A 24,453-nucleotide genomic window follows, 5' to 3' on the forward strand; every position below is an offset into this window, starting at 1 on the left:
AAATCATAGTCTTCTTCTTCTTCTTCTTGTGGCTGCTCCTGTTAAGAGGTCACCACAGCGGATCGTCTTTTTCCATCTCTTCTTGTTCTGTCACACCCATCACCTGCATGTCCTCTTTCACCACATCCATAAACCTTCTCTTAGGCCTTCCTCTTACCCGGCAGCTGTATCCTTAGTACCCTTCTCCCAGTATACCCAGTATCTCTCCTCTGCACATGTCCAAAACAACACAATGTCGCCTCTCTGACTTTGTCTCCCATCTGTCCAAATTGAGCTGACCCTCTAATTTCTAATCCTGTCCATCCTCGTCACACCCAATGCCAATCTTCACATCTTTGACTCAGCCACCTCCAGCTGTGTCTCAGTGCTCAGAAAAAGACTCCAATCCCAACTCAATGCTCCACTTTCTGGACTTTCTCTTTCTGGCCAAAAGGAGGAGCCAACAGCAGTGACATAAGGGTGGCTCCACCTCCTGTGGCTCCACCCACAAAGAAGAGGTAATAGCAGCAGATTTAAAGAGACAAATAACAAATGAATAAATCTAATCAAAGTAACACAAAAACATGGAAACTCCTGCCTTGCGCCCTGTGTTGGCTGAGATTGGCTCCAGCAGGACCCCGTGACTCTGTAGTTAGGATATAGCGGGTTGGATATTGGATGGATGGAAAAACAACCATAAAATAAGAATGAATACAATGAGTTGGTTACCGTACAATAACACACTTGTGTACAAAGCACCAAACCATTGTGTGACACAGGATTTGTGAGGTGCTGTTTTCCTCTAGGGGGCGCTAGCTCCCTGGTTGGAATATGTTTTTTTAATTGCGTCATCTTAAGTAACCTGAAACTATATAGATATATTATAAAGAGACCATTGCCCTTCCTTAGTGATACAGTGGTAAGAAATCACATAGGAGAAATAACTTCTTTAATGTCGATTTACGCGCCATAACAGACAAAGGAAGCCATAGCAAGACTTTTCGCTGAAGTGGAGGCCCCATGTATACAGTCTGCCATTTGCGTTGATGCGCAGGAAGGATTTTCCGGATCGGATGACGTTATCTCCCATCCGTCCGTCGGCTTCAAAGGTGTGCCGGGCAATGTTCCAAGGTTTTATACTGTTTTTTTTTTTTTCATGTGCAGGCCCCCCTTAGGTAAATCATGCCATTCCAAACAAGGAAAAGAAGATCCAATGTCATACTGACTCTGACACACAGAAATAGTACAAGGCCCATTTCACAGTTGTCCCTTTCGTGTCTTCTAATGCTTGCCTAGCAGTTCTAAATGATGTGCTAAATCTGGCCTTGTGTTAGCTGTACATGTCAGAAGAAGCAGACTTATAAAAAATATTTTTTGTGCAGAACACAGTGACATATTAAATATATAAACTTATTACAGGTGCTAATTTTACCTGCTGTGCTCCTGTGCCAGTCCATTGCAGTCCTTTTTGAGGAGAAAATAGGACTGATCAGCAGGGGGCGCATTCCCTAGAGTTAACCTTTGTAATAAGAAGGGACAAGAGACATGGCAAATTTTGGGGCAGCCACCCGTATAATTCCATGTCCTGGCTGCAAAGTAAAATGCTTTTTAGTTTTAGTCAAGTTTACAAGACCAAGTCCAAAGCAGAACTGAATTCCAGTGAAAAGGTGTGAAGCTTTATAGGAAGTCTGGGGGAAGTGATGTCGTCCTCAGGGCTGGGACTGGAAGTGGGGGTTCCCGAGTCGAGGCGGTGGCTGCTGGTGGGATTTCCCAGGAAAGGTCTGCAGGGAACTTAAAGTGTCAGTGCACCCCGCCACCCCCTGGGCAGATGCATTACCATTCATCTGCAAGCTCTTCAGCTGCCTCCTATTCACATGTGTGTGACATCTTACAACACACCTTTGAGTCATATAGACACACAATAAGAAGATAGCCAGGGACTGAATCAGGGTGCAAGAGCCGCGAGGCATGAATGCCACCTTCTGTCACATGAGGCTGACTGCACTTCACAATAGAAGCACATCATAAGGAGCCCTGAACTGAACTGCAGGCTGTGTAATGGCCGTCGATCGGACTTGTGTGGCATTAAAGGACCAGGATGGGACAGCAGCCCAGATGTCTGCTGAGACTTGCATTTTACAGAATTAGACGGGATCAGAAAGCTCTTAAAAGTATTAGCAGCCAGGAAGACAGATGGCACTTTCATTTGACTCTCGGAGATGTAAGCGAGCACACATCTTAAGGACCAAGAAGAACCTTTGTACAGAATTTCAAGTGGGAACTCAACCACAAAACCCAGAAGTTCTGACTGGCGTGTTAAAGCATGAAATGAGTAGTGAGGTGAGGTGACCCTCAAATCCAAGAAGAGGAAGGAGTAACAAAGCAAGAGCTGAGGATGTTTTGTTCTCCTGGAGGACCAACCAACTTACGCCCACAAACAGGATATCCTTTGGCATCCTCGGGGGAATTGGATCTCTGCTTTTTTTTATTTACACTTGTAAAGGAGGCCATAACAAGTTCATGACGCGGAAACACACGTGTGGCTGAAAATTAGGAAAGTAAACTGAGGAATAAAATGTAGTTGGGTGGATTGGAAAAGAACTTGACCACCAGCCGAGCGCTTTATGTGACTGTCGAGCTGCAGGTATCTCTGTCTGTCTGTCTGTCTGTCTGTCTGTCTATCTATTAGAGACAGCTACAGTTATCTGTCTATGACAAATAGATAAATCTCTCTCTCTCTCTTTTATATATATATATATATATATATATATATATATATATATATATACAGTGTGTATATATATATATATATATATATATAATTTGTATATATAAATATATTTATAATGATATATTTATATAACATATATACATACATGTATATGTCTAAAATATTTTTCCTATACTTGGTCTAAACTGCTTTAAATGGATGTATCAAATCCTATACAGACATGCCTAAATATACAGTATCTTTTTTAGCACTTTTCATTTCTATTTACAGTATCTGTCTGTATATTTTATTGCACATTTCTATTTTTCCACCCATGAAATTAAAATAAATATTAACTACCTAAATGTGTATAATATAGCACCTTTTGAAGGGTATCTTTTAAGTATTTGTTTTTCTGTATCGTATAGCAGCCTTCATATCTATTACATAGTGCATTTCACATCTATCTATCTGTCTATTTGCGAAGTTAAAATCAGTGCTTATCTGAATGTGTTACATAGCACCTTTCATAATCATTTTTTAGTTATTTGGTTTATAAAGGAGCATTCTGTATCTATTATATAGCACCTTTTTTTACTATCTGTAATATCTATTAGTCTTTTATTAGCCCTTTCCTCTCTCTCTGTGTCATTGTCTGTATCATGTAGTGTCACATCTATCTTATAAATCACCTCTCATTTCTATCTACATTGTCTATCTAACCATTATATAGCACATTTGCTATCTTTCTATCAATAAATCTAAATGTATATATAATTAGCACCTCTTTAAAGATGTCTTTTTAAATGTTTTTGCTTTTCTGTACTATCTATCTATCTATTATATAGTGCCTTATCTATCTATCTATCTATCTATCTATCTATCTATCTATCTATCTATCTATCTATTATATAGTGCCTTATCTATCTATCTATCTATCTATCTATCTATCTATCTATCTATCTATCTATCTATCTATCTATCTATCTATCTATCTATCTATCTGTCTACATCTCACCAAACACACGTCACAGTACACAAGAACATTTTTTCTTCAAATAATCTTTTCCCACCCACAACCACAGTTACAAAGCACAATAATACTCTGTCTTCATCTTCTTCCTCTTCTTCTTCTTGCTCTCTCTGTCACTGCCTCCTCTGCTCCTCCCGACTCTGGCTCTTGGAGTTGAGGCAGGCAGATTCCTTTTGTGTACTTTCTGAAAATACTTCCATTGTTCCAAAGACTTTGCCCAGGAGCACTTCCAAGTAAGGTTGGCGCGCCCCATAAAGTAAGGCTCGCTTGTCCCTACAGCACCCCCTGGAGGCACCCACGAAACCCAACAGGGCTGGTCCAAGTTCCCATGATGCCTGGTGGGAATGCAGGGCACTGCAGGCCATCTTACCCTTTGCAGGGTGTCTCCTCCTGTCTTTCCGCATTGAGGGCATCCTCGGTTTGGTAAAGTTCCTGTCCGTCCCTCACACTATCTTATCTGTGAAATGGAGAATATGACCTATCTGCATGTGTGTTATTTAGCACCTTTCATTGTATCTGTTCTATCTGTCCATCTTGTATTGGCCTTTCCCTCTCTCTGTCTGTCTTAGATGATATAGTGCCTTTCACAGCTATCTTGTATATCACCTTTCATTCCTATCTGCATTGTCTCTCTAACCATAATATCACATATTAGCTATCTGCAGTATCTCTCCATGAAATGAAATCAAAATGTAACGTATCTGATTGTGTATTTTGGTGCACCTCTTTAAATGATTTGTTTTTCTGTATAATATAGCACCTTTCATTTCTCTCTATATATCTGTCTGTCTCCAATACCTTTCCTATGTGTCAGTCTCTTATATAGTGCCTTTCCATCTTGCCTTTCATGAAACTCGACAGATCAGTGGAATCTGCTGCTATGGTCCCAGACTCCAGCGTCTTATAATTTTGCCTCTCCTGCCTCCTTCCTTTTTTTGACAAGCGGTGAAGCCATCTTTCCCGAAAGGCCACTTTGTGTCCCTCATGTCTAAGCTTGACCTCCGTGGATCCCTTGCGGACTTCACAACAATGTCCTTCATTTTCAACTGATGAGTCTTTGCTGCCATTATTTTTTAAAATTCTTTTTTCCCTGAAAATGTCCACCGTGCATCTGCAGCACCGGGCAGCGGGACTCAGCGTGGCCGAGAAAGCCATGTGCCAACTGGTCCACCTGGGACCCCGGCCGCGCTCTTCTCTACGCCCTCTTCGCTCGGAGCTCGGACTTTACGTGGAGAGGATTCACAGCCTGCGGAAGAACAGGTAACCAAGGAGGGTTCACTCACTGTAGGAAAATAATATTGTATTTGTAATATGAAGGATGCGTTTATCCCATGGCAAGACACTGTCTGCGCTCGTTCAGTGTCACGTAGGTGCTCTGTAGGCAATGGCAGGCGTGTTGAACAAACATGGATTTGCTCATTTAACACCCTGATGACACTGAGTTGTTAATGGACAGCCAGAGCAACATCAGGCAGGGTGCAAGAGCCACCACAGTCCACCAGAAGGCGCCCTCCCTCGCAGTTTCTTTTTAATCATTTGTAACAAACTAATCTGGCCATCTTGTTTTTGTGGTGTTCATCTTGCAGTGTGTCCTCAGTATTTCTGCTCACAAAGTCTTCTGCTGATAGTCATCTCTGACACACTCACATCGGCCCCCTGAAGATTGTTTCTGGTCTGTCAAATACAGTTAGGTCCATAAATAACAACTTTTTTCTCATTTTGGTTCTGTACATTACCACAATGAATTTTAAATGAAACAACTCCGATGACGTTGAAGTGCAGACTTTCAGCTTTAATTCAGTGGGGTGAACAAAACGATTGCATAAAAATGTGAGGCAACTAAAGCATTTTTTGAACACAATCCCTTCATTTCAGGGGCTCAAAAGTAATTGGACAAATTAAATAACTGGAAATCAAATGTTCATTTCTAATACTTGGTTGAAAACCCTTTGCTGGCAATGCCAGCCTGAAGTCTTGAACTCATGGACATCACCAGATGCTGGGTTTCCTCCTTTTTAATGCTCTGCCAGGCCTTTACTTTCAGTTGCTGTTTGTTTGTGGGCCTTTCTGTCTGTTTAGTCTTCAACAAGTGAAATGCCTGCTCAATTGGGTTACGATCAGGTGACTGACTTGGCCATTCAAGAATTTTCCACTTCTTTGCTTTAATAAACTCCTGGGTTGCTTTGGCTGTATGTTTTGGGTCATTGTCCATCTGTATCATGAAACGCCGCCCAATCAATTTGACTCATTTAGCTGGATTTGAGCAGACAGTATGTCTCTGAACACCTCAGAATTCATTCGGCTGCTTCTGTCCTGTGTCACATCATCAATAAACACTAGTGTCCCAGTGCCACTGGCAGCCATGCACGCCCAAGCCATCACACTGCCTGACTCCACCGTGTTTTACAGATGATGTGCTATGCTTTGGATAATGAGCTGTTCGCCTTCTCCATACTTTTTCTTGCCATCATTCTGGTAGAGGTTGATCTTGGTTTCATCTGTCCAAAGAATGTTTTCCAGAACTGTGCTGGCTTTTTTAGATGTTCTTTAGCAAAGTCCAATCTAGCCTTTCTATTCTTGAGGCTTATGAGTGGCTGGCACCTTGCAGTGCACCCTCTGTATTTACTTTCATGCAGTCTTCTCTTTATGGTAGACTTGGATATCGATATGCCGACCAAGCCCTGGAGAGTGTTGTTCACTTGGTGGGCTGTTGTGAAGGGGTTTCTCTTCACCATGGAAATGATTCTGCGATCATCCACCACTGTTGTCTTCCGTGGACGTCCAGGTCTTTTTGTTGCTGAGTTCACCAGTGCTTGCTTTCTTTCTCAGGATGTACCAAACTGTAGATTTTGCCACTGTAATATTGTAGCCATTTCTCAGATGGGTTTTTTCTGTTTTCGCAGCTTAAGGATGGCTTCTTTCACCTGCATGGAGAGCTCCTTTGACTGCATGTTGTCTGTTCACAGCAAAATCTTCCACATGCAAGCAGCACACCTCAAATCAACTCCAGGCCTTTTATTAGCTTAATTGATAAGACATAGAGATGGACTTGAACACACCTGCCCATGAAATAGCCTTTGAGTCAATTGTCCGATTACTTTTGAGCCCTGAAATGAAGGGATTGTGTTCAAAAAATGTTTTAGTTGCCTCACATTTTTATGTAATCGTTTTGTTCAACCCAATGAATTAAAGCTGAAAGTCTGCACTTCAACGTCATCTGAGTTGTTTCATTTCAAATTCATTGTGGTGATGTACAGAACCAAAATTAGAAAAAAGTGGTCTCTGTCCAAATATTTATGGACCTAACTGAAGGTGTTGAAGGCTTTTTCTTGAGGATTTCTCTGTCGTCAGCAGTGGTCTTCCTTGGCCTAGCAGCCCCTTTGTGATTACTGAGCCCACCAGTGTGTTCTTTCTTCTTCATGATATTCCAGACAGTTGATTTCGCTCATCCTGAGGTTTCACTGATATCTCTAATGGTTTTCTTCTCATTTTTCAGCCTCATGATGGCTTCTTTGACTTTCATTGGCACAGCTCTTGTCCTCATGTTGAACAATGGCAGCTACAGACTCCAAAGGGTAGAAGCAGCCTGAGGTGTCTTATGAAGCCATGAAACCCACCTGAGGAATCACAAACACTCGGGATGTCAATTGTCTCAAATGTTATTGTGCCCTGAAATATGGTGACCGTGTAGAAAAAGTGTGCTGTGTGACTGAAATGTCTCCCCTTGTGTGATTTGTAGCAGGGGGGGGAATCAAAAAAAAAAAGTGTCTTTGTGTCCCAAACCTTATGGAGGGCACGGTGCCTGTCAGGCCCAGTATCAGAATCGCTATCCTGATTGGTCGCTTTTTGTGTTTCAGGATGGAGGCGTCCTGTCTGGAGCTGGCGCTGGAAGGAGAACGCCTGTGCAAATGCGGAGACTTTAAGGGGGGCACAGCCTTCTTTGAGGCAGCGGTCCAGGTTGGTACAGAAGACTTGAAGACGCTGAGCGCCATCTACAGCCAACTGGGCAATGCCTACTTCTACCTGAAAGAATATGCCAAAGCCTTGGAGTACCATCGCCATGACCTCATGCTGGCCAGGTATGGATGTTTTTTCTTGCTACTGGCTCAAGAATACAAATCTTTCTTTACCTTACCCCCATGCCAGGCTGATAATCACCTTTGTTCTGTCTGATATTGTGCTCTATTATGCTGCATTATCCTTTGTAATGGACAGCAAACAAGGACTGGTGTCCCTGCAAGGATAGATTTCAGTGTACCAAGTAGGAAAAAATAAAGGATGTTCCCTGCCTTTGTTAGACAACTGGATATGCTGGCATCCCTGCTGGGACAGGTTCAAGTCCCTGACCTGGTCAAGAGGCAAATATAAATGGTAACAGAGCAGAAGTAAACCTGATCAGACTATCCCTGATACGCTAGACAGCAGCATCCCAGAGTTATGACACCTGCAGGGCATGCTGGGAGCTGTAGTCCCAAGGAGCAGTCCTGTTGGGTTCCATGAAGGCTGCAAGAGGGATGGAGCAGAGATTAGTGAACCCTACTTTGTGGGACTTCTTTTTGACCCAGAAGCACTCTGGACAGATCATGTGCTAGCACTGGAGGCACTCCTGGGTCAAGATAAAGGGAGCCGCTGTGCCTTACCCAGGCGAGTTGGAGTTGGAGGACGTGCTAAGGTCACCTGGGAGGAGTAGAGGACAAGAGAGTGACAGAGATAGAGAGAGTTAAGTGGTGGCTTGTGCAACTATATTGGACTCGTGTCTTTGAGGTTGTGTCTGGTGTTTGGAGGGCTGCAATGACTCTTACAGATCACACCATAAAGACCTTACTAAACTGCGGAGCCTGTACTGGCAAGAGAAATGCTTTTTGAAACTAAAACACACAAAGGATACCCTCAAGGGGAAAGCAAATTATTGAATGAAATTACAAACCAGATTCCAAAAAAGTTGGGACACTAAACAAATTGTGAATAAAAACTGAATGCAATGATGTGGAGATGGCAAATGTCAATGTTTTATTTGTAATAGAACGTAGATGACAGATCAAACGTTTAATCCGAGTAAATGTATCATTTTAAAGGAAAAATATGTTGATTCAAAATTTCACGGTGTCAACAAATCCCAAAAAAGTTGGGACAAGTAGCAATAAGAGGCTGGAAAAAGTAAATTTGAGCATAACGAAGAGCTGGAAGACCAATAAACAGTAATTAGGTCAATTGGCAACATGATTGGGTATGAAAAGAGCTTCTCAGAGTGGCAGCGTCTCTCAGAAGCCAAGCTGGGTAGAGGATCACCAATTCCCACAATGTTGCGCAGAAAGATAGTGGAGCAATATCAGAAAGGTGTTACCCAGCGAAAAATTGCAAAGACTTTGCATCTATCATCATCAACTGTGCATAACATCATCCGAAGATTCAGAGAATCTGGAACAATCTCTGTGCGTAAGGGTCAAGGCCGTAAAACCATACTGGATGCCCGTGATCTCCGGCCGTTAAACGACACTGCACCACAAACAGGAATGCTACTGTAAAGGAAATCACAGAATGGGCTCAGGAATACTTCCAGAAACCATTGTCAGTGAACACAATCCACCGTGCCATCCGCCGTTGCCAGCTGAAACTCTACAGTGCAAAGAAGAAGCCATTTCTAAGCAAGATCCACAAGCTCAGGCGTTGTCACTGGGCCAGGGATCATTTAAAATGGAGTGTGGCAAAATGGAAGACTGTTCTGTGGTCAGACAGTCACGATTCAAGTTCTTTTTGGAAATCTGGGGCGCCATGTCATCCGGACCAAAGAGGACAAGGACAACCCAAGTTGTTATCAACGCTCAGTTCAGAAGCCTGCATCTCTGATGGTATGGGGTTGCATGAGTGCGTGTGGCATGGGCAGCTTGCATGTCTGGAAAGGCACCATCAATGCAGAAAAATATATTCAGGTTCTAGAACAACATATGCTCCCATCCAGGCGTCATCTCTTTCAGGGAAGACCGTGCATTTTTCAACAAGATAATGCCAGACCACATTCTGCATCAATCACAACATCATGGCTGCGTAGGAGAAGGATCCGGGTACTGAAATGGCCAGTCTGCAGTCCAGATCTTTCACCTATAGAGAACATTTGGCGCATCATAAAGAGGAAGGTGCGACAAAGAAGGCCCAAGACGATTGAACAGTTAGAGGCCTGTATTAGACAAGAATGGGAGAGCATTCCTATTTCTAAACTTGAGAAACTGGTCTCCTCGGTCCCCAGACGTCTGTTGAGTGTTGTAAGAAAAAGGGGAGATGCCACACAGTGGTGGAAATGGCCTTGTCCCAACTTTTTTTGGATTAGTTGACACCATGAAATTCTGAATCAACATATTTTTCCCTTAAAATGATACATTTTCTCAGTTTAAACTTTTGTTCCGTGATTTATGTTCTATTCTGAATAAAATATTAGAAGTTGGCACCTCCACATCATTGCATTCAGTTTTTATTCACGATCTGTATAGTGTCCCAACTTTTTTGGAATCCGGTTTGTACAAGAACAAAGTCAATCTGTTGCCCCACTGGGCATTCCTGTACAAGTGCCTCTCATTTTTTTTTTTTGCCCCGACTATCTGGTGTCTTGGCTTTTATACTTTCCTGTCCTTCAAACCCAACTGAAGTGCCTCTGTCTACAGATAAAGGTGACATACACTATATGGACAACAGTATTGGGACGCCTGGCCATTACACCAACAGGGACTTTACAGTAAAATACATCCATCCATCCATTATCCAAACCGCTATATCCCAACTACAGGTTCATGGGGGTCTGCTGGAGCCAATCATAGCCAACACAGGGCGCAAGGCTGTTTCCTTTGGAGGCATTAGCTCCCTGGAAATGTGTTCTTTTGAAATTGCGGCACATTAGGCAACTAAACAATATAGTAATATGACAGAAAAGGCGATAGCCCTCCCATCGTGATTACGACGGTATAAGAATCACATGAGAAACATATACTTTAGCTAACATTTACTGATGGTTGATGCGGTTACAGACGGGAAGCACATGACAGACTTTTATGCTGGTGGGAATCTGGATCTATGCAGTCTGCCGTTTTGTCGTTCCCTACGGTGAGAGGATTTTCGGACAGAGATCCGACAAAGCTTCCAAGGGTTTGCCTGTTGTCCAAGCCTTTTAATACGGTCTGTTTCACTTGCTGGTCTTTTCTGTCTCCCAACAAGGGCAGGTAGGGACTGAACTCCTCCTCCACAAAATACAGAAATAACATAATGCCTACATGCCGGTTCTCATTCTCCCAACAAGGAAAGAAGATTTTGTACTGACAGAGGACAGAAATACTGTTCTGTGTTTAAGCTGACTATACAATCCTCCAGTTGTTTTTGGCTATCTAATCCAATGCTTGGTTGGCAATTCTAAATGCTGAGCCCCTGTGTGCCATATTTGGTCTGCCTTTATGAATAAGGCCATACCAGTGAGCATAGAGACAGTGACATTAAATTAATATTATAACAAACATATTATGAGAAAGGCAGGAAACAAACCAGTACAATACAATACAATACAATTTATTTTTGCATAGTCCAAAATCACACAATGGGCTTTAACAGGTCCTGCTTCTTGACACACCCCCAGCCTTGTTTCTCTAAAATGGCAAGGAAAAACTCCCAAAAAAAGGGGGAAAAAATGGAAGAAACCTTGGGAAAGGCAGTTCAAAGAGAAAGACCCCTTTCTGGGTTGGTTGGGCGTGCAGTGGGTGTCAAAAAAAAAAAAAAAAAAGGGGGTCAATACAATTTCCCTGTTGGCCTGGTCCAGCCACTCAACGATGAAGATCCTATTAGCCAGATAACCCTTGGGTAATCTCGCCACATGGCCGTAGTGCCGTAACTGACTCTCCCTCACAATGCAGGTCATGTGCCTCATTCGGGTCTCCATGAGCAACACAAAGTCAAACCAGCGGGACACCCAAGGATTCTCCAAAAAGACACAGGAGTCCAGTCTTCATCTCAGGTCACTGGATAGTGTCCATGTCTCACAAACAGGGGACTCTAAAGACTTGGACCTACGTCCTTTTGTAGTGATATCGGGAGCGCCACACACCCCTTTCCAGCGACCTCATGACCCCCAGTGCTCTCCCAATCCGTTTATTGAGTTCACAGGAAGAGTCACATGAATGTCACTGCCAAGGTAAGTAAACCCCTCGACGAGGTCGACACTCTCTCTCCACAGACAGACACACTGCTGCTCCCAGTCTGTCTACTGACTTCATAGGAAGAGTCACAGGAGACATGAATGTCATTGCACTCTCTCACACAGACAAAATTATATTTTCAGACTCGGAAAGGTGTAAAATGTCAAGATTCATTCAAAATCTCGAGGTTGAATTTTCTTACGATTCCTATACTATGAATACAAAAAAGTAGAAATATTAGTAGAGTGCAACATATTGTCACCAGAGACAGGAATGTCACTGCTGAAGTCGCCACTCTCGCCACAGACAGACACACTGCTGATGGCCGTGCCCAAGAGGTCACAGATTTGATTTAAATCACCACATGTGTGATTAGGCATTATTGTTACGTCACAATATCAATATAATGTGGGATTGTGTATCTCGCTGTTGCATGGGGTGTTGGGGGCGGAGTCTTTGTGAGCACCTCCCTAGAAAGAGGGTTGAGAGGGGAGCGAATGGTTAAAGAGCAGGAAAGGGCAGACAAGTGGAAGGCTACCTGTTAGTTTTATTACTGGAAGTGTCCCAGTGACCCAGACAAGAAATGGTAGGGCGCACCGTTTATATCGTGGCACAACAATTAAAAAGCCAGTCAGCCTTTTGAAGATTCCCCCCTGGAGAAGCGGCCGCTGTGTGTCTTATTTGACAGGTCGTCCCAGGATCATGGACTGCTACCACCGCTTCTAGACATGCGACAATGAGCTGCATTGTAAGTAAGTAAGTCGCATTTATTTACAAATCGCTTTCTACACACGGGCATCACAAAGTGCTCTACAATAAAATAAAAGAACAAAGAAGTTATAATGAAAATAAAGTAAAAACTAGGAGGCTCTGCCCCCTGCTTGCTTCTATTGTCAACCCCCGGGCGGGTGCTACTCACTTGCCTCTTTGCGGTTTTTGCCACTCACGTATGGGGTGCTGATGTACAATTTAAACAGATTGTTATTTTCATGGGAATTGTTACATATGCATAATAGACCTAACTATTTTACATTACAGTGAGTAATTAACCATAGTAAAAAAAATAGTGAAAAGTAATAAACTGAAAGAAAATTAGGTTTCATGTTGCGTTAGAGGTATCTGTTGCAGAATACGATTTCATTCTGTTTGGCTTTGAAATAAACATGCAAATACTTTTTAAACTTCAGTAAATACATCCATCCATCCACCCGTCCATTATCCAACCCGCTATATCCTAACTACAGGGTCACGGGGGTCTGCTGGAGCCAATCCCAGCCAACACAGGGCGCAAGGCAGGAAACAAACCCCGGGCAGGGTGCCAGCTAACCGCAGGGCACACATCCACACACCAAGCACACACAAGGAACAATTTAGGATTGCCAATGCACCTAACCTGCATGTCTTGGGAGGAAACCCACGCGCACACGGGGAGAACATGCAAACTCCACGCAGGGAGGACCCGGGACACGAATCCAGGACTCCTAACTGCGAAGCAGCAGCGCTACCCACTGCGCCACCGTGCCGCCTCAGTAAAAAGAATTTTTTTTATTACATTTTCGTCAATATCGCGCTGAATTTTGATTCTGTGTTTGGACTTTCATCGTGACAATGCAACATATAACTGCCCGTGACTGAATTTCATTTCTTTCTCTCTAATAAATAAACCGACTTTTTCGAATGTTTGTCCCTGTGATTTTTTTAATTTTCATAGCTATTCTAACGGGAAACGGTAAACGTTTTAATACGAATGACATATCAAGATCTTCTTTGGTGTCTAATGGTTATCCATGTACTACATTACCTGTTAAATTTTTACATGTCAGAATTGTTCGACCAATTTTGAATATAACTAATCTTGTCCTATTGTATAGCCCATCACTCAGACATAAATTACGCAATAACATTACAATACGGCCTTCTTTCAACAGTAATTCGTGCGGTGGAAGACCAGATGGTGTTAACGGTTGTAGATATTCTACGTGATATTGTAAGTTGATGTTTTCATCTTCCGCACCATCACCACCAACTGCTTCAGCAGAGTCTATTGGTAAGCATTTAACCAAATTGCCGTGTAACCCAGGCATGTCAAACTCACTACCATTGGTGGGACGCGTCGACTGCATATGTGCGTCAGCAGGCCGCACTGTAACAAATACTATTTTAATATTGTACAAAGCTTTCTTTCCAATACTGTAGAGAAAGGCCAAGCAGAATGACACCTTTTATTAGCTAACTAAAAAGATTACAATATGCAAGCTTTCGAGGCAACTCAGGCCGCTTCTTCAGGCAAGATGTAATCATGAAAACTTGAAAAAATGTAACATTTAAAGTTTAAAGAAAAGCAATTTATTTCCATACACTCTCCGTACAACAGCATACAATTAGACTCTTATCCTCTTAGCTAGGTCCTTATATTATTATATTATATTCATTGCTTATGTAGGAGTCTTACAGTGTGAGATTTATTTCTTTTGTCCCGACACTTGGCATCTCTTGTTAGTTACCAGTTTGTCAACATCAGGCTTGAAATCTTGTGCAGCTGCAACTTTTATGAGGGATGACAGATGCTCGACAGTAAGTCTTGAGCGATGTGGGGTTTTGGTAGCTTTCATTAATGAAAACAATTGCTCACAAAGGTAAGTGCTTCGAAACATAGACAGTACTCTCGATGCCAACTTACGGATCTGCACATACGAGGGTGGCAGGTAAGCATACAAGCCTGGCACACCAACTTCATTGTATTTTGCCTTCAGAATAGAATCTGACTGCAGTTCATTCAATTCCATTTGGATATTCTCAGGCGCATTGTCAATGTTGTAAGAGAACAGCGCAAAGTCCTGTTCGTGTGAACCGAAATCACGAAAACGTTCACTGAATTCATTGCTCAGTAATTCAAGTTGGAAAACAAATCCTCCAAAAATCAAATTTTACTTTACTAAGTTTATTTCAAAGTTTATATTGTAAAATAAGCCGATATGCAAAAAGCCCCCTGACCTAAACTAATTTTACAAACTCAAAATCACAAGAATATGTTAATAAACAACTCGCCAACTTCTCGTGTCCACTTCAGATCTTCAGCTGTAGTCTGCACTAACTGTTCGTTACAATACTAGCACAAAATTATATAAAACTAACGTGAAAATATGCGAGCTATTGCTACTCGTGATGGTCAGTTCTGCCCAGTGGCCAGTCTCAGCAGCCCGGCCAGTAGTGTAGCCTAGCAGGGGCGGCTCTAGGCGGCCCTGGGCAGAGAAAGAATCGGTGGCCCCTACGCCCGCCAGTTTCAATATGGTATCTTATGCACGGCGGAGGCCACATCCGTCGCAGACACTGCATAGCTGCCTCGTGCTCATGTCACGCTGCTATATGCGTGTGTCCGTAACTTGAAAACCAAGTGGCGGCCCATGATATTCTCATTACGGCAGAACGTTATAATACTTCATATAGCTTACTGCTCCGACTCTAGCGACATTAGTAAATACAGCGTACTAATTAGCAAGAAACACAATGTTATTCGGCCACATTGCCGTCAGTTATGTCGTTATTTTCTCTTTCTGTTTTATATTCAATATATATTGGCGTGACGGCCTTGTGCAGGTGCACAGTTTGCACATGCCTTAAGCCGCCCCTGCTGCCCGCTGCTGCAGCCTAGCACTTCAGTTGTGACGTTGCGACTCATTAACTTTGGTCAAGGCTCGTGGTTATACTACTAAATTACGTTTTCCGGTACTGTAATGCCATAGGAAAACGCGCTTTTGTCAGAAGGCAGAAATGATTCGATCACAAGCGATAGTAATCATTTTGTACAAATTCAGTGCTAACTAGAATCTGTCATGCGGGCCGCACAGATTTCTGTTACGGGCCGCGTGTTTGACATGCCTGGTGTAACCGACAATTTTTGCGTTCATTTGTTTGACTTCATCGTTTTTCGGTGCTAGGATTGCCCTTTTGCTCATTTCTTCTGGTGATAAACCTTCGGGATGAAATTCTGCAATAAGATTTGGACATAATAAGTCTTCTTTTACTGAGAACTTAAAGTGAGGAAAATTTATAAGAGCTAAGAGAGCAGGAACTGTGTCTGTCAAAAGCATTCTCACCAATGAGAGGTGAGACGACCGTGGGCGTGGGTGAATATGGTTGAGAGGAGGACGGGACTTGTCTCGTCTCTTCAAAAAAGTCTTTATATATAAGAGAAATATACTAACGGCTGGGTAAATAGGGAAAAGGGTACTAATGATAGAGCTGCCAGGGAAGAGGAAAAGAGGAAGGGCTAAGCGAAGGTTTAAGGATGTGGTGAGCGAGGACAAGCAGGTGATGGGTGTGACAGAACAGAAAGATATGGAAGAAGATGATCCGCTGTGGCGACCCCTAACAGGAGCAGCTGAAAGAAGAAGAAGAGAGATATTCTAACAAAAACTACCCAAAGGCTCGTCTAAAAAGGTAATTTCTTAAGCTGGGCTTTAAACTGTTCATCTGATTGCACCAATCTCAGTGCAGGAGAAAGACCCTTCCACACTCTGGGAGTGACAGATTGAAATGCTCAATCCCCACGTGTCTTGAGTCTGGAGCAGGGATTGGAATTTTCTCATTGCATTTATGGTCTGTACCATCCATCATCCAACCCGCTATATCCTAACTACAGGGTCACGGAGGGGTCTGCTGGAGCCAATCCCAGCCAACACAGGGTGCAAGGCAGGAAACAAACCCCGGGCAGGGTGCCAGCCTACCGCAGTGGTCTGTAATACGGCATAGTTTTTGTTGAAATATCTGAAGGCTTGTAAAGTGGGTTTTTCTCCTGTGTTTTCTTGTGGGATCACAGGTTGGGCCGCTTGGAGGTTTCTTCTGGGCTGCATGTGGCCTGCAGTTTGAATAGGCCAGCGCTAGAGGGTCCATCCCCTGCGTCATACAACCGGAAATGTCTTGGGCATACTAAAATGTGTGTCCAGTTGTTAGGCATTAGTCTGACTCCTTGATAAGTCGAAACAGGTAATGATAGCCAGGGCCATCTTAACAGCATCATAGGCCCCCAGGCAAAGTGGAGCAATGCAGCCCCTGTTTTGATAGCAAAACAGAAACATACATTGGCATTAGAAATAAACATGGGGCCCCCAGGCAAATGCCCAGTGTGCCCATACATTAAGACGGCCCTGACGATAGCATAGAAATAAGAGTAAGGAGTCCATCAGGTAAGCTGATTTGTGTTTGTAGGCTTTAGAAAAAATGTGAGCCCTTATGCTCGTGTAGCCCCCCGGGCAACTGCCCAGTGTGCCCATTCGTTAAGACGGCATTGATGATAGCATAGAAATAAGAGTAAGGTAAGCTCAGGTAAGCTGATTTGTGTTTCCAGGTTATGAATTATTTATCACGGCATCACAGAGCGTGACAGAGCATGACACGTTGGTCAATGATTAACCTCAAGAGGTCCAAGGCTTCTCGGCCTCTGCGACGGGTCATGAGTAGGCTGTATAGGGAGTGAGAAGTGGCGTTGAATGAGAAAGTCTTCAGACCCCCCTTCACTTTTATTGTGTTGCAGGTTTCATTTGAAATGGATACGTTTGCCCACGAAAAGTCAAGCACAATGACCCCTTTTATTGGCGAACTAAAAAGATTACAATATTCAAGCTTTCGAGGTAACTCAGGCCCCTTCTTTCAGGCGATGTATCATTTTGGAAATTTGACATGAACCAGACAGATCTGATGTTTTTTCAGCACTAGTTAAAACAAAAATGTTCTTGTCAACTTCTTGGACTACACAGCCTATTTAACAATGTCTTTTGTATAGCTCCTTTGGCCCCATGATGGACTTCAGGCCTGATGTTGAATGTAGACTGATTTCCACAATTGATAATCTGTCACTCCTGTCACCATGGTGGACTTCCAGGCTAATGGTGGATGTGGCCTGATTTCCACAAATGATGATGATATGTCACTTGCATCCTGACAGTGGATGCGTGTGAAGGTTTTGAAGACCTCCCAATGTCTCGGACGGTTTTCTTTTGACGTCTTGGCATAGGGTTCTCTAAACAGGCCTGTTTAATTTTGCATGTCAGAGTGACATATCCAGAAGCCGCTTTCATCCAAGTATCAGGCTTTGTCACACATACTGTACAATCATCAGTCTGCTTTTGTATAATGTCACTTGCTTATGTGTCTCCCTGTGTGTCTGTCCTTCTGTAGGACGATTGGCGATCGTATCGGAGAAGGAAAGGCCAGTGGGAACCTGGGGAACACTTTGAAAGCCCTGGGACGGTTTGAAGAAGCAGCGGTGTGCTGTCAGAGACACCTCGATATTTCCCGTGAGCTACATGATAAGGTGAGTCCTCTTCTGCTTCATTCTTTTTAGTAATGCCATTAGTTGTGACTAGGATGGCATGATGCTGCTTTGGTAGGCACTGCCACTTCATGTACAGTTAGTTGTGCTTGAAAGTTTGTGAACCCTTTAGAATTTTCTATATTTCTGCATAAATACGACCTAAAACATCATCAGATTTTCACTCAAGTCCTAAAAGTAGATAAAGAGAAACCAGTTAAACAAACGAGACAAAAATATTATACTTGGTCATTTATTTATTAAGGAAAATAATCGACTATTACATATTTGTGAGTGGCAAAAGTATGTGAACCTCTCGGATGATCAGTTAGTTTGAAGGTGAAATTCGAGTCAATGGGATGCCAATCAGATGTGAGTGGGCACCCTGTGTGATTTAAAGAACAGGATCTATCAAAGTCTGCTCTTCACAACACATGTTTGTGGAAGTGTATCATGGCGCGAACAAAGGAGATTTCTGAGGACCTCACAAAAAGAGTTGTTGATGCTCATCAGGCTGGAAAAGTTTACAAAACCATCTCTAAAGAGTTTGGACTCCACCAATCCACAGTCAGACAGATTGTGTACAAATGGAGGAAATTCAAGACCCTTGTTACCTTCCCCAGGAGTGGTCGACCAACATGAAATGAAGGGATTGTGTTCAAAAAATACTTTAGTTGCTGTTTCCAATGGGAGTGTTAGCTCCGTGGAAATATGTTCTTTTATATTGCGGCGTTTTAATAACCCTTTAGTTAAATAAGTATAAATGATAACGCGATATCCCTCTTTTCGATATAGGCGACAAAGTCACAGAAAAGACAGAATATACTTAGCTTGTTTAATGCGGTTTACGTTGCTTTAAAATGACAGGGAAGACCAGTCACATTTCTTTTCTAACCACGGGGATTTGGTCGTGTAGAAATGGCTTTTTTCTGTCACAATGGAGGTGGTGTTGGAGTCTATTTCTTCCACTCCCGCAGGTCTTCAAAGCTTGGCAAGGTTTCAGCGTTCTTTTATATTGTGTCCACACGACCACATCCCCCAGTACAATGCCAAACAAGGTAGACAAACTTAGGCTAAGCAGCAGACAGTCAGATCATATAACACTTAGGCCTTGTTCACACGGACGTTAAGTTTTTGGATAAACGAACTTGCTCTGAACGTCCTAGACGTTTATGTTGCATTTTGTGGTGGCGTTCGTTTGTCTCTGTCTAACGCCAGCCTGCAGCCCAAATTGCAGTTTGTGTGTTAACCTGTGGAGGCAGTGTCGGGAACTGGATATGAAAGCCCTTGTCGTTTTATTTGAGGTGCCTCCTTTTTGCTGTGTTAGATATTAATCTTCTTGTTTTAAAAATACTCGTAATACGGCGACGTAGGGAGAGAAAAAATCGCCGCCGCTACTGGGTTCATCCTCTGACTGCACAACGTCGGGTTAAAGGAAGCTTTTTTGTGCTTTATGAAGAAATGCGAAAATTTCAGCAAGTTTTTAATTACTGTCGGATGTCGGTTTCCACTTTTGATTGTCTGCTGCAGCTGGTGCAATGCCACATTGCACGCCGATCAACCAATATGCGACTTGGTGTTAGCTCCGAAGAGAGACTACTTGTCACTTTGAGGTAAGGAAACAGCCGTCGAGTGTGCGGCGCTTACACCGGTGTTATGCACTGAAATGCCCCCACCCCAAGCCCCCCGGCTCCTCCAAAGCATAAAATAAATGCGCAGAAAACGAACTAGAAGCGGTTTCCTTGCGTTCATTGGGTTTTGAACGCCAAGAAAAAGCTGCATGCAACGTTTTTTTGATGCCGTATAAACGCGAGCGGACAAACGCGTCACCAAAGCCCGTGTGAACACTCTCATTGACTCCTACGTGTAGAAAACACTCGGTGCTTGATCCGCTCACCGGGCGCTTCTGAACGCAAAAACGCTCGATTTTAACGCCCGTGTGAACAAGGCCTTAGGCCTTTTAGGGCTGACAACAGCTGTTCTTGTCTATCTTTATGCTTTGCCTATCCCAGAACTTCTGAAAGTTAACACTCTGTGCTAAAGCTGGCTCAGCTCTTCATGGCATGTTATACAGAAAAAGAATGAAAAATACATTTAAAGAGATCTAAAACAGATACAGTGACACAATTCTTAATATTATAACAACCTTAGTATAACAGTTGCCTCACATTTTTATGCAATCTTTTTGTTCAACCCACTGAATTAAGGCTGAAAGTCTGCACTTCAACTGCATCGGAGTTGTTTCATTTCAAATTCAGTGTGGTGATGTACAGAACCAAAATGAGAAAACAAGTGGCCTCTGTCCAAATATTTATGGACCTAACTGTAAATACTCTGATTGGTGCATTGAGAGTTAAATGGAAAAGATGATCCGCTGTGAAAACCCCTAATGGGAGCAATTGAAAGAAGAAGAAGAAGGTTCAGTGAGAGTAACAACGCTAAGGCAGTTATGGTATTTAGAATAGTTTGGCCATTCTGTGCACCATTATATTGTTACAGGTTGATTACAATCAGGTGCCTTAAATTTATGAACGATATGCGGTTAATTTCAGTGTATTTAATAAAGCCGCTGTCGTGGATGTGGATCAAATAAAGAAACCAGTAACCACATAGGAACAGTAGCACTGCTTTGAAGCTGGGGGGCCGCCAGTCTGAAAACTTGCGCACGCCAGGGTATGAGCTACCGTGGAAATGTGCGTGGCTTTACGCCAAGTTTAGGTTTTATGCATTGCGATTTGAGCGTGGAAATGTTCGCACGTAACATTTTTGTGCGTACGCACCGTTTATACATGAGGCCCCTGTTGACTTGTCTGCCATTGGCTGAGACAGACTCCGGCTCCTTGCATCCCTAATTCACGTAAAGCATTTTTCGGAATATTCTGTTCTGTTCTTCATGATACATTTTGCAGGCTGAGTGTCCCACATAAAATAATCAAGCATATACTGTTCAAGAGAAGAGTTGTGGGCCCAGCCGGACAAATCCAGTTAAAAAAAAAAAATGAAAATAAAGGGATAGGAAAAAAGCAGAAGCAGTGATATTTCCTGCAGTGAAAAGCAACCCTGCGTGCTATGGTAGTATCCTCTCCGGCATACTCTAGTAGACTTATGACTTAATTCTGGCCTTTGGTGTTCTTTCAATTTGGGAACCAGAAGAGGCAGATCCTGGAAGGAGCATGATGAAAGTGATCATGTGATCAGACACAAAAGGCGTTATGTAAATAAAAATAAAGTGGTAATAAAAATCAACTTTTTAAATGCCAAATTGTTAAATTGATGTCAGAAACAGAAATCTCACATATCAAAATCCCCGAATAAACTAAAATACATTAGCTTGGACAAATGTTTGAGCATTATGTAAGTAAGTAAACTTTAATTATATAGCACCATTCATAAACATAAAGTCACAAAGTGCTTCACATCCACCTTAATAAAAGGATAAATGTCTGTGTATCTGCATTTCCATCTGTTTGGTGCTGTATATCTCTGTCATTCCAACAAATGGTACATCACAAGCATTTGTAGTAATATAATGTATTACATTTGTCATTCCAACAAATGGTGCCTCACAAACATTAACACTGCTTTTACGAATCCCATACCAAGTATAGCAGAGACATATGCATTGCGTTTATCATTCCAACAGATGGGGCATCACACACAATCATTCTTTTACGAATCCCATACCAAATACATAGAGACATGTGCATTGCATTTGCCATTCCAACAGATGGTACATTACAAATATTGACACTGTTTTTATTAATCCCTTACCAAATATAGCAGACATCATGCATCAAAAACATTTGTAGTAATGCATTTTGTTACTTTGTGGATGACAAAAAGTTTCCAGTAGATGTTATACTGCAAACGTTAACACTGAGTTTCTCAATGATTACTTAGATTTCAACCCGTATTAGGCAGGTGGCATAAGTGACTTATCTATCTATCTATCTATCTATCTATCTATCTATCTATCTATCTATCTATCTATCTATCTATCTATCTATGTATCAAAGCTTAATTGTGAAGGTGTCTTGTGATAGTTGCATACTGCCAAAGATGGGGGGCTGTATCATGTGATCTGCTTCTGCTCTTGTTTTTCAGGTGGGAGAGGCACGGGCACTGTATAACACTGGGAATGTGTACCATGCCAAAGGAAAACAGCAGTCATGGAGCTGTACCCAAGATCCTGGGGACCTGCCACCTGAAGTGCATGACACCCTCGAGAAAGCCACCGATTTCTACAAGTGAGTCCCGCAGATAGAAGTCATGGGAGTGCAGAAGGTGATTGAACACCTCTGACTCTGAGCAGACGGTGCTGTTTGCACTGTTTGATGTGCAGCTGAGCCTTGAGGCAGATAACCACATTATCAATATACAAGGTCCATCACCCAAAACTCCTTCCAACCATCATGTGACTGCCGTACAAAAAGTATTGCATAGTAACAGACATAGATGGGAGGAGTCAAAGGAAAAAGGTAAGAAAAAAAATGGCCTGGCCTGGAGCGTCAGCTTGTTCCTAGAATTCAGCGCAAACCAAAATGCAGCCTGGAGCAGAGTCTCAGTGCGTTCTCAATATACAATGCCAGTAAAAGAGTAAACTAGTAGCAGAGCACCAGTTTGTTCTCCGCATTCAATGCAGGTAAAACAACAAATGGAGAGAAGCCTCGACTTGAACCACAACATACAATACAGGGAAAAGAACAGATGGGGCAGAGCCACAGCTCATTCCCAGTATACAACGCAGGTAAAAGAGCAGACTAGGGCAGAGCCTCAGTGCATTCTTAACATACAGTACTGGTCATACAACAGACTGGAGTAGAGCCTCAGCTACTAACCCAACATATAATGCAGGCAAAAGAACAGATCCGGGTCAGAGCCTCAACTTGTACCCCTACACACTGCAGGTATCCCAACAATGCAGGTAAAAGAACAGACTGGGCCGGAGCCTCAACTTGTTGCCAATACACAAAGATAAAACAAAGGGCAGACCCTCAGTATATTCCTGGCATTAATCTATTAAACTTTTTAGCATGCAATGTTATCTGAATACTAGACAGGGGCAGAGCCTCAGCTTGTTGCCAATATACAATGGAGATAAAAGACCAGACCCTCAGAATATTCCTGATGTTAATCTATTAAACCCAAGGTGCGAGAAACCTTCAGGTGTTCCTATGCATCCTTCCATTTTCGAATTCAAGTGTTATGATTGACTGATTAAAACAACATGGCCCCCGTGTGGCTTACAAATCCAAACCTAGGGTTGTCAGAGTTGTTATTTATAAACTTTGACAGTAACCTCACTGGTTGGCACTGCTGCATCACAGATCCAGTGTTCTGGGTAGCCTGGGCCTACTGGGATATTTCCAAAGATGTGCAGGTTAAGTTAATCTGGCTCCTCTAAATTGGCCCTTCGTGGTGGAATATGTGAGTGGGCTCTGTGACCCTAAATTAGTTTGAGTCTGAGAATGTTATGTGTGAGGTTAGAGGTCTTCGTCTCAGTTCCTGGAAGGTCTCACTAATCCAACTAATTTCTTAATTACAGTTGTGCTTGAAAGTTTGTGAACCCTTTAGAATTTTCTATATTTCTGCATAAATATGACCTCAAACATCATCAGATTTTCACTCAAGTCCTAAAAGTAGAGAAAGAGAAACCAGTTAAACAAATGAGACAGAAATATTATACTTGGTCATTTATATATTGAGGAAAATGATTGAATATTACATATTTGTGAGTGGCAAAAGTATGTGAACCTTTGCTTTCAGTATCTGGTGTGACCCCCCTTACTAAACATTTCCGGTAACTTCTGATCATTCCTGCACACCGGCTTGGAGGAATTTTCGCCCATTCCTCCATACAGAACAGCTTCAACTCTGGGATGTTGGTGGGTTTCCTCACATGAACTGCTCTCTTCAGGTCCTTCCACAACATTAAGGTCAGGACTTTGACTTGGCCATTCCAAAACATTAATTCATTTATTCTTCTTTAACCATTCTTTGGTACGACTTGTGTTTTTAAGGTCGTTTTCTTGCTGCATGACCCACCTTCTCTTGAGATTCAGTTCATGGACAGATGTCCTGACATTTTCCTTCTAGAATGCTCTGATATAATTCAGAATTCATTGCTCCATCAATGAAGGCAAGCCGTCCTGGCCCAGATGCAGCAAAACAGGCCCAAACCATGATACTACCAGCACCACCATGTTTCACAGATGGGATGAGGTTCTTATGCTGCGTTGCAGTGTTTTCC

At 42.6% G+C, this 24,453-nt stretch overlaps 1 protein-coding gene across 2 annotated transcripts in view; it reads left to right on the forward strand.

The window, feature by feature from the left end:
- gpsm1b (G protein signaling modulator 1b) overlaps positions 1-24,453 on the forward strand; it is a 213,297-nt gene that overhangs the window by 62,945 nt on the left and 125,899 nt on the right. The window contains exons 2-5 of one of the 2 annotated variants that reach the window (XM_039762645.1): positions 4,584-4,982; positions 7,580-7,801; positions 18,071-18,206; positions 22,308-22,450. In XM_039762645.1, the coding sequence (XP_039618579.1) occupies positions 4,819-4,982; positions 7,580-7,801; positions 18,071-18,206; positions 22,308-22,450 (665 nt within the window). In that variant the 5' untranslated portion in view covers positions 4,584-4,818. The remainder of the gene's footprint in view (positions 1-4,583; positions 4,983-7,579; positions 7,802-18,070; positions 18,207-22,307; positions 22,451-24,453) is intronic. The other variant, XM_039762646.1, reaches the window with a different exon arrangement.

This window comes from Polypterus senegalus, chromosome 9 (genome assembly GCF_016835505.1).
Source record: "Polypterus senegalus isolate Bchr_013 chromosome 9, ASM1683550v1, whole genome shotgun sequence".
Taxonomy (NCBI): Eukaryota; Metazoa; Chordata; class Cladistia; order Polypteriformes; family Polypteridae; genus Polypterus; species Polypterus senegalus.